We start from the raw sequence: 13,693 nt of genomic DNA on the forward strand, positions 1-13,693 counted from the left end.
CCCGACGCGCTGTAGTCTCCTTACTGAGGAGATCTCGTGAGTCTCACTCTCATGAGATCTCCTCAGTAAAGAGCATACAGCGCGCCGGGGAAGGAGGTAAGTGCCTGGGGGGGGCGGCTCGGATCACGGGGGCGGCTCGGATCACGGGGGCCCTCTCTGGGGAATGGAGGCTTCCTTAGCCCAGGGGCCTCCATTGCCTTAATCCGGCCCTGCTGACCGTCCACATGATTTAAAAGGAACCATGATTCATCAGACTAGACCACCTTCTTTCATTACTCCATGGTCCAGTTCTAGCTCTCATGTGTCAATTGTAGGCACTTTCGGCAGTGGAGAGGGGTTAGTATGGGCTCTCTGACCGTGCGTCCTTGGACCACTTTTGGTAGGTACTAATCACTGCATACCGGGAACACCCCACAAGACCGACCGTTTTGGAGATGACCCAGTCGTCTACCCATCACAATTTGTCGCTCAGATCATTACACTTGCCCATTATTCCTGTTTCTAACACATGAACTTGAAGAACTGATCACTTGCTGTCTAAAATATTCCACCCCTTGACAGGGGCCATTGTAATGTTATTCACTTCACTTGTCAGTGGTTATAATGTTGTGGCTGATAGGTGTACGTGTTTTATATAATGTGTGTTCTGTAATTCCAGCATGTCTTGTGGTGCAAGTAAACCTTTATTAATATATTGGTCACTGGGCAGTGATCTTGTCATTGACAGGCCACTATTTTTTGTCTTCTAGTTTAAACCTATCTTCCTGGGCACAGCGGACCCCCGGAGTGAGATGGCGCAGTACCGCAGGGTGGTAAACAGCCAGAAGTGTGTCAGAGCTGGGGGGAAGCACAATGACCTGGAGGACGTGGGGAGGGACTCGTACCACCACACCTTTTTTGAGATGTTAGGAAACTGGTCATTCGGAGATTACTTTAAGGTATAAAAATTAAACCACCTTCACGCAGTGCCGTGTTCTTCACCACACTGCACCTGTAGGCCACATTTCCCTGCCTTCTGTCTCTCCTTTCTCTCTGCCCCTCTCTCTCCCCACCTGGGTACCCCTCATTCCACTTTCCCTCTTTCCCCTTCCCTCCTTCTGCCTTCCTCTACTTATTCCCCTACCTCTATTCTCCACATACTGTCTGCCGTTTATATCTACATGTCTACTTGATAGAGATCACCTTTAATTACTGCCTCACTCAACCGGGAACACGGGCCTATTGTTTTACTTCTCTCCACACTCCTGTCGACCTCTCAGTGGGGTCTTGTATGCTTGAGACCACGACCCCCTAGTCCCCTATTGTGTGACCTGAGTGGCTTGTCCCACTGGACATAGCACCTCCGTGGACCTACTGGCCCCCTGTTTTCTAGGTGCCTACGATTTCCCCCAAAATCGTGTTCTGTGCACTTACTTCCCTAAATAATCCTCCTCCTCCCTTTCCTACCCTATCCCCAATCCCGTGCCAGGGGTCCCACCTCTACATCCAACCTCCTTAGAGCCGCACTTTTAATATATCCACCCTCCAACCATGCCAGTGAAACTGGTCACTCAATGTTAAAGGGCTAAATACGCACCAAAAAAGCACACATCTGTTCAGCACACTTGGAAAACTTCAACATGATTTTGTCTTCCTCCAGGAGACACATTTTTCGCAACCGGGGTCATCCTGCGCTCACCACACTTTGCTTTCCCGCAGCCTTTTATTCCTCCAACCAAACTAAACACAGCAGGGTTGCCATCTTATTACGCGGTACTCTCCCGTTTGAGCTCTCTTCCCGTGTCACCGATTCAGATGGCAGGTACATCATCCTAACCGGCTACCTGAGCAGGGAGGACATCATCCTAGCTAACGTATATCCCCCAACACGGGTCAGCACATCTTTTGTGATGCTTTCTTTTCTAAGCTACATAAAACCCGTAGGGGAATGCTTCCGACAAGCGGAAATTTTATCACCACTCCTGACCACAGACTTGACAGGTCCCATTTGAAGGGCAACTCCCCCTCTCAATCACATAGTAAGTGTCCGCTCAAACACATGAAAGAACTGGGACTTTTTGACTGTTGATGCGCGCTTAACCCATCAGTACGGAACTATACTTCTTACGACTGCCCTACTCGAGGATAGATAATGTGATGAGCTGCCCTTTCACATCACTATATGTCATTCCTACCCCCATAGGAAGATGCATGTCGGATGGCCTGGGAGCTGCTTACTCAGGGTTACCAGATCCCCCCTCACCGCCTCTATGTCACGTATTTTGGTGGAGATGTCGAGCTGGGTCTGGCAGCAGATGATGAGACCAAGGAGATTTGGCTCAGCTTGGGGTAGGTTCAATGGTAGCTGTTTCCTTGTTACTCTTCTATTTCCTGGTATAATATCACAGGTGAAATAAACCGGTATTATATGCTGCTTGAAGGTTTCCAGCTTTATTAAGCTCACAAGCAGCCTTCATTAACCACTTGATGACCAGAGGGTATATCATGATCAGACCACATTGCATCAGTATAAGTTGGAATAACTTAATTTCTTAGTCTTCCAAAAGAAGCCTTGTATTGAGGTGCAGGAGAGACTGTCTCTCCCCTGACCTTTTTTATTGAAGCCAGAGGTGCAAAGAGCCAGTGCTGGGGGTTTGGGACTTCTGACCCTTCCCTAATGGGAAAGGGCCTTTCCCCCCCCCCATCTCCCAGAAACCAGGAGGCTGCATAGAGGGACGAGGGTGTGTAGTCTCCTCTTCACTGAAGCTAGGAAGGACCCCTTGACATCACACAATTTATGTCTGTATTTAGAGTGGCGTGTATCTTCTACTGATGGCGCCTTGTGCTTGGATAGACGGATCAGAGATCAGTCCAGTAATGACACATAGACAGTAACGGAAGAATGAACAATGATTGGGAGCTCGTTTCTTGTCCTCCAGTCAATAAGCATATTTATGGCCCACATATTACTCACACATTACAGCTGTATATTTTCATGTCAATACGTGAGAAAGGCCAATGATCATTTGGTGTGCTGAGTTGTAAAGTGATACGTCATTTAGGGTTCCTGAGTGTGTCCTTCTATTTCAGTCATGTCCATAGTATTAAAGTATATTTATTGCAATATTTTTGTCCTTGTATTTCCATCAGAATACCTCCCTCACACCTGCTGCCATTTGGTCTGAAGGAAAACTTCTGGGAGATGGGGGAGACGGGTCCTTGTGGGCCCTGCACCGAGATTCACTATGATCATGTGGGTAGTCGGAATGCCGCAGCTCTGGTGAACCAGGACAGCCCAGATGTTGTAGAGATCTGGAACCTGGTGTTCATGCAATATAACAGGTAGGTCATGGTAATCTAGATCCTGGTGTTCATGTAGTATAACAGGTAGGTCATGGTAATCTAGATCCTGGTGTTCATGTAGTATAATAGGTAGGTCATGGTAATCTAGATCCCGGTGTTCATGTAGTATAACAGGTAGGTCATGGTAATCTAGATCCTGGTGTTCATGTAGTATAACAGGTAGGTCATGGTAACCTAGATCCTGGTGTTCATGTAGTATAACAGGTAGGTCATGGTAATCTAGATCCCGGTGTTCATGTAGTATAACAGGTAGGTCATGGTAATCTAGATCCCGGTGTTCATGTAGTATAACGGGTAGGTCATGGTAATCTAGATCCTGGTGTTCATGTAGTATAACAGGTAGGTCATGGTAATCTAGATCCCGGTGTTCATGTAGTATAACAGGTAGGTCATGGTAACCTAGATCCTGGTGTTCATGTAGTATAACAGGTAGGTCATGGTAACCTAGATCCCGGTGTTCATGTAGTATAACGGGTAGGTCATGGTAATCTAGATCCTGGTGTTCATGTAGTATAACAGGTAGGTCATGGTAATCTAGATCCTGGTGTTCATGCAATATAACAGGTAGGTCATGGTAATCTAGATCCTGGTGTTCATGTAGTATAAAGGGTAGGTCATGGTAATCTAGATCCCGGTGTTCATGTAGTATAACGGGTAGGTCATGGTAATCTAGATCCCGGTGTTCATGTAGTATAACGGGTAGGTCATGGTAATCTAGAACCTGGTGTTCATGTAGTATAACGGGTAGGTCATGGTAATCTAGATCCTAGTGTTCATGTAGTATAACAGGTAGGTCATGGTAACCTAGATCCCGGTGTTCATGTAGTATAACGGGTAGGTCATGGTAATCTAGATCCCGGTGTTCATGTAGTATAACGGGTAGGTCATGGTAATCTAGATCCCTGTGTTCATGTAGTATAACAGGTAGGTCATGGTAATCTAGAACCTGGTGTTCATGTAGTATAACAGGTAGGTCATGGTAATCTAGATCGTGGTGTTCATGTAATATAACAGGTAGGTCATGGTAATCTAGATCCTGGTGTTCATGTAGTATAACAGGTAGGTCATGGTAATCTAGATCCTAGTGTTCATGTAATATAACAGGTAGGTCATGGTAATCTAGATCCCAGTGTTCATCAGTATAACAGGTAGGTTATTGTATAAGAGGTTGGTGGTATGAATCTTGAGTTCTTTGTCTGATGATGGGCACAGGATTAGATGCAGGTATATCAGCTGTAGGACACCTATAACAACATATTATGGTGCAGGGAGGAAAATTAAAAAATATATATATTTTAGTGGGAATTAATTTTATGTCAGGAGCACAAGAGCCAAGAAACATTAGATAACGTAGTGTTTAATGCTGCTGCTACTATAATTATTATACCGTCAGTTTGACGTAAGTCTCACAGCGTTGGGCTGACCGCACAGTGTCTTCCTTGGAGGTATAACTTGAGGATAGGAGGATCTGATGTAACGTTGTTCTGTGGATGTTTGTATTGGGCAGGGAGATGGACAGAAGCCTGAGACTGCTTCCGCACCGTCACGTGGACACAGGGATGGGTCTGGAGAGATTGGTGACCATCCTTCAAGGCAAACACTCCAACTACGCCACAGACCTGTTCACGCCAATCCTGAGGGCCATTGAGAAGGTGAGTAGTGCGGGTCTGTGTGTTCCGTGTACTCCGTGTGTCTGTAAATGGAATAACAAGACTTGTATCAATGTAACATGATTACTAAGCTCCCTATAGATACATCTACATCATTGGCTGAAAGGTTCATGATTAATTTATATATATGTAAGAAATTGTCACAGAGTCTGCCCAGTAGACATGTGTATATTGGGGGTGGGGGGTCAAGCAGGGGCAGGGTTGGTTGTCTACTCCACACCATGACCTCGTCCAATGATGCTTCTCCTCTCAGGGCTCCCAGGCTCCCCCGTACCAGGGCCTGCTGGGAAGAGAGGACACGAACCACGTGGACATGGCGTACCGTGTGGTGGCTGATCACATCAGGACTCTGTCTGTTTGTATCGCTGACGGCATTTACCCCGGCATGTCCAGAGCAGAGTGAGTATCGAGCGTCTCATCACACACTCCCTCCGCTCTGATACACCAGTTTCCCTACGAAGGGGCCACACAGTGTTTTCCCACAACTGTGGTTTCTGTACATGTATCAGAGACCGTGTACAGTTAGACTTTCACCTTGTACTGATCCAGAGCTGGTATCATCCTGTGTGTTCTATCAGATATTACGTTACTTCCTCTAATAAACGGATCAGCAGTCACTAGTAATACATCAGGTTTTGTGTTACTCTTTAGACTTGTGCTGCGTCGTATCCTGCGCAGAGCTGTCCGGTTCTCTTCTGAGGTGCTCCGGGCCCCTCCTGGCCTCCTGTCTTCTCTGGTCCCCACCGTGGTGGAGGTTCTGGTAAGCAGAGACCCTCAGCCCTCCACACCGTAAACGGATATTTCAGTGATGTCCATGTTTGTAGGACTGGATCGTTTTCTACCATAAACCGTGATCTGTCTGTATTGTATGTTTGTATTAAAGGGAGAAACCTACCCGGAGCTGGAGAGGGAGAAGAATCAGGTCAGTGACTGCAGCATTTATCTGGTGTTATAGTAATATCTGGTGTTCTATGTATATCTGGTGCTATATGTATATCTGGCGCTATATGTATATCTGGCGCTATATGTATATCTGGCGCTATATGTATATCTGGTGTTATATGTATATCTGGCGCTATATGTATATCTGGTGTTATATGTATATCTGGCGCTATATGTATATCTGGTGCTATATGTATATCTGGTGTTATAGTAATATCTGGCGTAATATCTATATATATATATATATTTAGTTATATGTATATCTGGTGTTCTATGTATATCTGGTGTTCTATATATATCTGGTGCTATATGTATATCTGGCGCTATATGTATATCTGGCGCTATATGTATATCTGGTGTTATATGTATATCTGGCGCTATATGTATATCTGGTGCTATATGTATATCTGGTGTTATAGTAATATCTGGCGTAATATCTATATATATATATATATATATATTTAGTTATATGTATATCTGGTGTTATATATATATATATATATATATATATATATATATATATATATATATATATATATATATATATATATATATATCTGGTGCTATATGTATATCTGGTGCTATATGTATATCTGGCGCTATATGTATATCTGGTGTTATAGTAATATCTGGTGTTATAGTAATATCTGGTGTTCTATGTATATCTGGTGCTATATGTATATCTGGTGTTCTATGTATATCTGGTGCTATATGTATATCTGGCGCTATATGTATATCTGGTGTTATATGTATATCTGGCGCTATATGTATATCTGGTGCTATATGTATATCTGGTGTTATAGTAATATCTGGCGTAATATCTATATATATATATATATATATATATATATATATATATTTAGTTATATGTATATCTGGTGTTATATATATATATATATATATATATATATATATATATATATATATATATATATATATATATATCTGGTGCTATATGTATATCTGGTGCTATATGTATATCTGGCGCTATATGTATATCTGGTGTTATAGTAATATCTGGTGTTATAGTAATATCTGGTGTTCTATGTATATCTGGTGCTATATGTATATCTGGTGTTCTATGTATATCTGGTGCTATATGTATATCTGGCGCTATATGTATATCTGGCGCTATATGTATATCTGGTGTTATATGTATATCTGGCGCTATATGTATATCTGGTGCTATATGTATATCTGGTGTTATAGTAATATCTGGCGTAATATCTATATATATATATATATATATATATATATATATATATATATATATATATATATATATATATATATTTAGTTATATGTATATCTGGTGTTATATATATATATATATATATATATATATATCTGGTGCTATATGTATATCTGGTGCTATATGTATATCTGGCGCTATATGTATATCTGGTGTTATAGTAATATCTGGTGTTATAGTAATATCTGGTGTTCTATGTATATCTGGTGCTATATGTATATCTGGTGTTCTATGTATATCTGGTGCTATATGTATATCTGGCGCTATATGTATATCTGGCGCTATATGTATATCTGGTGTTATATGTATATCTGGCGCTATATGTATATCTGGTGCTATATGTATATCTGGTGTTATAGTAATATCTGGCGTAATATCTATATATATATATATATATATATATATATATTTAGTTATATGTATATCTGGTGTTATATATATATATATATATATATATATATATATATATATATATATATATGGTGCTATATGTATATCTGGTGCTATATGTATATCTGGCGCTATATGTATATCTGGTGTTATAGTAATATCTGGTGTTATAGTAATATCTGGTGTTCTATGTATATCTGGTGCTATATGTATATCTGGTGTTCTATGTATATCTGGTGCTATATGTATATCTGGCGCTATATGTATATCTGGCGCTATATGTATATCTGGTGTTATATGTATATCTGGCGCTATATGTATATCTGGTGCTATATGTATATCTGGTGTTATAGTAATATCTGGCGTAATATCTATATATATATATATATATATATATTTAGTTATATGTATATCTGGTGTTATAGTAATATCTGGTGCAGTATGTATATCTGGCGCTATATGTATATCTGGTGTTATATGTATATTTGGCGCCATATATATATCTGGTGTTATAGTAATATCTGGCGTTCTATGTATATCTGGCGCTATATGTATATCTGGTGCTATATGTATATCTGGTGTTATAGTAATATCTGGTGTTATAGTAATATCTGGTGCAGTATGTATATCTGGCGCTATATGTATATCTGGTAATATATGTATATTTGGCGCCATATGTATATCTGGTGTTATAGTAATATCTGGTGTTCTATGTATATCTGGCGCTATATGTATATCTGGCGTTATATGTATATCTGGCGTTATATGTATATCTGGCGCTATATGTATATCTGGCGCTATATGTATATCTGGTGTTATAGTAATATCTGGCGTTATATGTATATCTGGCGCTATATGTATATCTGGCGCTATATGTATATCTGGTGTTATAGTAATATCTGGCGTTATATGTATATCTGGCGCTATATGTATATCTGGTGCTATATGTATATCTGGTGTTATAGTAATATCTGGCGCTATATGTATGTCTGGCGCTATATGTATGTCTGGCGCTATATGTATATCTGGCGTTATATGTATTTCTGGCGCTATATGTATATCTGGTGCTATATGTATATCTGGTGTTATAGTAATATCTGGCGCTATATGTATGTCTGGCGCTCTATGTGTGTCTGGCGCTATATGTATGTCTGGCGCTATATGTATATCTGGCGTTATATGTATGTCTGGCGCTATATGTATATCTGGTGCTATATGTATATCTCCCGTTATATTTACATCTGGCGTTATATGTATATAAGGGGGTAAATGTATTATGCTCAGATTTTTTTTCATAATTTTCCCAAGTACTGTTCACTTTAGAAATAACATTACAATCACCAGCAAAATATACACAATACGACCGCGGTGCTGTATTGTTGGCGCACACCGCCGCACTGACAACACATTGCGCCATTTGTTTTACATAACCTCGCCGTCCCAGGTGCAGTAAAACAGCTGTCATATTATTTCATACTGTGAGGCATTAACACAGGTGCTAGGAATAAACCCTGTGGACCTTAAATGGTCCATACTTCATGAGCAAGTTGTTCCGATGCTGCCTCTTTGGTTTTCCGGTATAACGTGATTTGTTCCGATTTCAGATTATGAGAATTCTTAATGAAAATGAGGAGGCGTTTCTGGTCTCCCTCCAGCGGGGGCGCCACATCATAGATCGCACACTTCAACAAGAGGGGTCTCGTAATCCTTTCCCAGGTAAGTGTCCACCTCCATCGTCTCCTACCTGTGCGAAACTGCGCTGCGTGTTCTGGCGGAGGGTGTTAATACTATTAATACCTACTGTAGTGTCTTCTACTTGGTGACAGTAAAGTGGGTCAGTTCTAAGTCCCTGATATCATAACCGCCTGCCGGACATTAGTACGGAGCCTTCTTAGCCCCTTAATAACCAGATATTTTCTACACATTCTTGGCATTATAAAAGGTCCATTTTTTTTGTTTGTTTGGGCTAAAATAGATGGAAAATAATTGTTTTCAAGATAGTATGTTTTACTCTCATGTAATTAGCGCAGCCTCATTAATTTGTATCAAAATGGAATTAAACATTGGGTTTCTATGGTCAGAAACACTGAACAGATATCTCCACTTTGGATCAGAGATCTCATATAGAAGCTCGGCATAGTAACAGATCACTTTGTGGGAACCAGTAAAGTATATTTACAGATATTTATTTGCCACAAAACCTCACAAATAGTTTCCTACACATTCCAAGTTGTGCTAAAGAAAGAATAATAAATCTTATATTCCATGGTATTGTTAGGAACTCCCTAGCCAGCACAGTAAAACTCTGAGTCTACTCCGAAAGCCTGGTGTTCGCTGGAGCCCCTAGTGGTGGGGACAGACTTGGCCGCAGGCTGACGGAGGGTCGAGAATCGTATACCGGCTAAGGAGAACCCAGGAGTGGAATGATTGGCGGACAGCAGCGTGGGGATCCGGCAGGGTAAACCAAGGTCAGAGGTCACAAGCACAGGTTCGGAATCCAGGGACAAGCGAAAGATCAGGGGCACAGGCGGAGGAGCAGAGTCCGGAATGCAGGCAAATAGTCAGGGTCAGAAGCGTAGGTTCAAGGTCCAGGAACAAGCAAGGGTCATACACGGGAGGTTGGTCACAGGTTAAACACCAGAGAGAGTACAAGTAGGCAGCAGAACTGTGAACAGGATGCTATAACCGGCAGTGAGGTTCAGTCCTCACTGCCTTAAATAGTACTGATGGCCAATTAGAACACAGTCCATAATGTCCTCAGCTGCAACATAATAAAAATGCAGAGCCTGCAGCCAATGGAAAAGGCAGAGTGCCAGCAGCAAACTAAGTTCCTAATCAACCCTGATTACTGATCTATAACAGCCTTGCATGGCTGTCTCATACTCTCCCTCAGCGCATGCGCCCGGCTGTTTGACAGCTGGCCGGGCGCTGCGCCAGAAGCTCCCCTGCGTCCCGGTTGTTGCCCAGGCAACTGGGACGCTGAAACCGGAATTGACGCCCCGGTTGCCGTAGCAACAGACGGGGCGTCCCCAGAGAACCCGGAAGAGTCGCGGCGATCCATAACAGTACTCCTCCCTTGAGGAGGGGTCAAGGAACCTCGACTTCCAGGTTTAGAAGGAAACTTCTTAAAAAATTCCCTAAGGAGTTTCTCAGCGTGGAGACGCTTCTGCGGTATCCAAGATCGCTCCTCATGGCCATAACCCTTCCAATGTACAAGGAATTGAACTCGACCTTGAACTTTCCTTGAGCCAAGGATTCTTTCAACAATATATTCATGGTCTCCGTTCACCATCAAAGGCCGGGGCCTGATAGAGGAAGGCCGATTGAATTTGCTGGGAGCAGCGACTTTCTTCAGAAGAGAGCAATGAAATGTAGAAGGTATTTTTAAGAAGGTGGTAGTTTTAGCCTGAACGCCACTGGATTTATCTTTTCCTCAATTGAAAACGGTCCAATGTATCGGGGCCCCAGTTTCCTGCAAGGTTGCCGCAACTTGATGTTCCGTGTGGACAACCAGACCCGATCCCCCACTTTCAACGAACATGGAGCACGATGGCGATCAGCGAAGACCTTGGACTTCTGGGAAGCTTGACCTAGTGCAGAATGCACCTTTTTCCAGACAGACCTAAACCTGGCAGTAAAAGCAGGTGTTCCGGAATCCCCACTGAGAACAGCAGAAGAGAAAGAGTTGGATTTCGGGTGAAACCCGAGGTTGCAGAAGAATGGGGATGTGTGTGTTGTGGAATGGCATGAATTGTTGTAAGCGAATTCCGCCCAAGGCAAGAGAGAGGACCAGTTATCATGGCACTTGGAAACATAGATGCGTAGGAACTGTTCCAAGGACTGGTTGGTTCTTTCTGTCTGCCCATTCGACTGAGGGTGATACGCAGAGGACAGACTGATACTGATTCCGATGGACTTACAAAAGGATCTCCAAAACTGTGCGATAAACTGGGATCCTCGGTCCGAGACGATGTCTTCTGGAAGACCATGGAGACGGAAGTTGTGTGTCAGAAACAAGGTGGCCAAGGTCCTGGCATCAGGTAGTTTGGGTAAGGATATAAAATGTGCCATCTTACTGAATCGGTCCACGACTACCCAAATGATGTTATGACCCGCGGATACCGGAAGGTCAACAATAAAATCCATCGAGAGATGGGTCCAAGGCCTGCTTGGAGCAGGCAAGGGTAACAGTAGACCAGAAGGACGGTTTCTAGCAGATTTGTTTCTGGCACATTCGGGGCAAACACGGACGTAAGTCTCCACATCAGCAGATAAAGTGGGCCACCAAAGCCAGCGGGAAAGAATTTTAATGGGCTTACGAATTCCAGGATGACCAGCTGAGCGGTTGTTGTGACCCTCTATGAGGACGGATTTTCTAAGGTGAACCGGAACAAACAATTTGCTGGCAGGTTTGTGAACTGGAGCAATTTTTTGGAACTGTCGGATTGTGGCTCCCAGATCCTGGGTTGGTCCGAGATGAATAGAAGTCGAAGGAATAATAGGCCGCGTGTCAGGAGGCTGAGAATGATGGGCCAAAAAACTTCGGGACAACGAATCAGCTTTAGTATTTTTTGAACCTGGGCGGAATGTGATGAGGAACCTGAATCTCGTGAAGAACAGGGCCCAGCGTGCCTGCCTGGGATTCAGAGTTTTTGCGGTCTGGATATATTGGAGGTTTTTATGGTCAGTGAAGATGGTAATGGTATGTACAGCTCCCTCTAACCAATTTCGCCATTCCTCCAATGCCAGTTTAATGGCCAACAATTCACGGTTTCCGACATCGTAATTACTTTCAGCAGGCAGAAACTTTCTAGAGAAAAAAGAACACGGATGTAATTTTTTACTCTGTGAGTCTTTTTGCGAAAGAATGGCACCAGCACCAACATCTGAGGCGTCTACCTCCACAATGAACGGAAGTTCCGGATCAGGGTGTCTAAGAACTGGAGCAGAAATTAATGCAGCTTTGAGAGCAGAAAAACTTGCCAACGCTTCTGGGGGCCAGTCCACTGGGTTAGCTCCTTTTCGGGTGAGAGCGGTGATAGGAGCCACCAACGAGGAAAAAGAGCCACTAAACCATCGATAATAATTGGCGAATCCAAGGAATCTTTGGATCGCCTTCAGGTTAATAGGGAGGACCCAATCTTGAATTGCCTGAACTTTAGCGGGATCCATTGCGAATCCTGATGAGGAGATGATGTACCCCAGGAAGGCCACTGTGGACACCTCGAATTCACATTTCTCCCGTTTTGCGTATAGGTGATGTTCCCGCAATTTCAATAGAACCTGGTGGACATGCTGACGATGCTGAGGTAAGGATTCGGAATAGATGAAAATGTCATCCAGATAAACAACAACTGTTTTCCCAAGGAACTCTCGCAAGACATCATTGATTAGGTCCTGAAAGACTGCCGGAGCGTTGCATAAACCGAATGGCATTATGAGATACTCATAATGTCCCGACTGAGTGTTGAAGGCAGTCTTCCACTCATCCCCTTTCTTGATTCGGATTAGGTTGTAGGCCCCTCGGAGATCAATCTTCGAGAATATAGTGGCTGTTTTAAGCTGGTCGAACAGAACAGAAATCAACGGTAAAGGATACGTGTTTTTAATAGTGATGTTATTCAGACCACGGAAATCGATGCAAGGCCTAAGGCTGCCATCTTTTTTAGAAACAAAAAAGCAACCTGCACCTACGGGAGATTTAGAGGGGCGAATGAATCCTTTCTTCAGGTTTTCCTCCACATACTGCTCCATGGCCTGAGTCTCAGGGATGGATAAGGAATACAAACGCCCTTTGGGCAACTTGGAACCTGGTACCAGATCAATCGCACAGTCATATTCTCGATGTGGTGGAAGTGAATCAGCTTTCCTTTTGCAGAATACGTCACAAAAGCCCTGATAGGGTGCAGGCAGTGAATCCGGACTAGGCTGGAGAGCTCTAAGGGGTAGAGTCAGACAAAAAGCGGAACATTCTGGGCTCCAACGGATGATCTCCCCTCTTTTCCAAACAATAAGAGGATTATGGCTGCGAAGCCAAGGATACCCCAGAATCAATGGAGCAGAGGGACAGGTAATCAGGAAGAAAGAGAGCTCCTCC

General features: G+C 43.1%; 1 protein-coding gene across 3 annotated transcripts in view; it reads left to right on the forward strand.

Moving 5' to 3' along the window:
- AARS2 (alanyl-tRNA synthetase 2, mitochondrial) overlaps positions 1 to 13,693 on the forward strand; it is a 48,209-nt gene that overhangs the window by 4,995 nt on the left and 29,521 nt on the right. For all 3 annotated transcript variants that reach the window (XM_075204462.1, XM_075204461.1, XM_075204463.1), the window contains exons 2-9: positions 750 to 938; positions 2,183 to 2,328; positions 3,130 to 3,321; positions 4,850 to 4,994; positions 5,266 to 5,411; positions 5,664 to 5,772; positions 5,896 to 5,934; positions 9,201 to 9,312. In XM_075204462.1, the coding sequence (XP_075060563.1) occupies positions 750 to 938; positions 2,183 to 2,328; positions 3,130 to 3,321; positions 4,850 to 4,994; positions 5,266 to 5,411; positions 5,664 to 5,772; positions 5,896 to 5,934; positions 9,201 to 9,312 (1,078 nt within the window). The remainder of the gene's footprint in view (positions 1 to 749; positions 939 to 2,182; positions 2,329 to 3,129; positions 3,322 to 4,849; positions 4,995 to 5,265; positions 5,412 to 5,663; positions 5,773 to 5,895; positions 5,935 to 9,200; positions 9,313 to 13,693) is intronic.

This window comes from Mixophyes fleayi, chromosome 3 (assembly GCF_038048845.1).
Source record: "Mixophyes fleayi isolate aMixFle1 chromosome 3, aMixFle1.hap1, whole genome shotgun sequence".
NCBI classification, from domain to species: Eukaryota; Metazoa; Chordata; class Amphibia; order Anura; family Limnodynastidae; genus Mixophyes; species Mixophyes fleayi.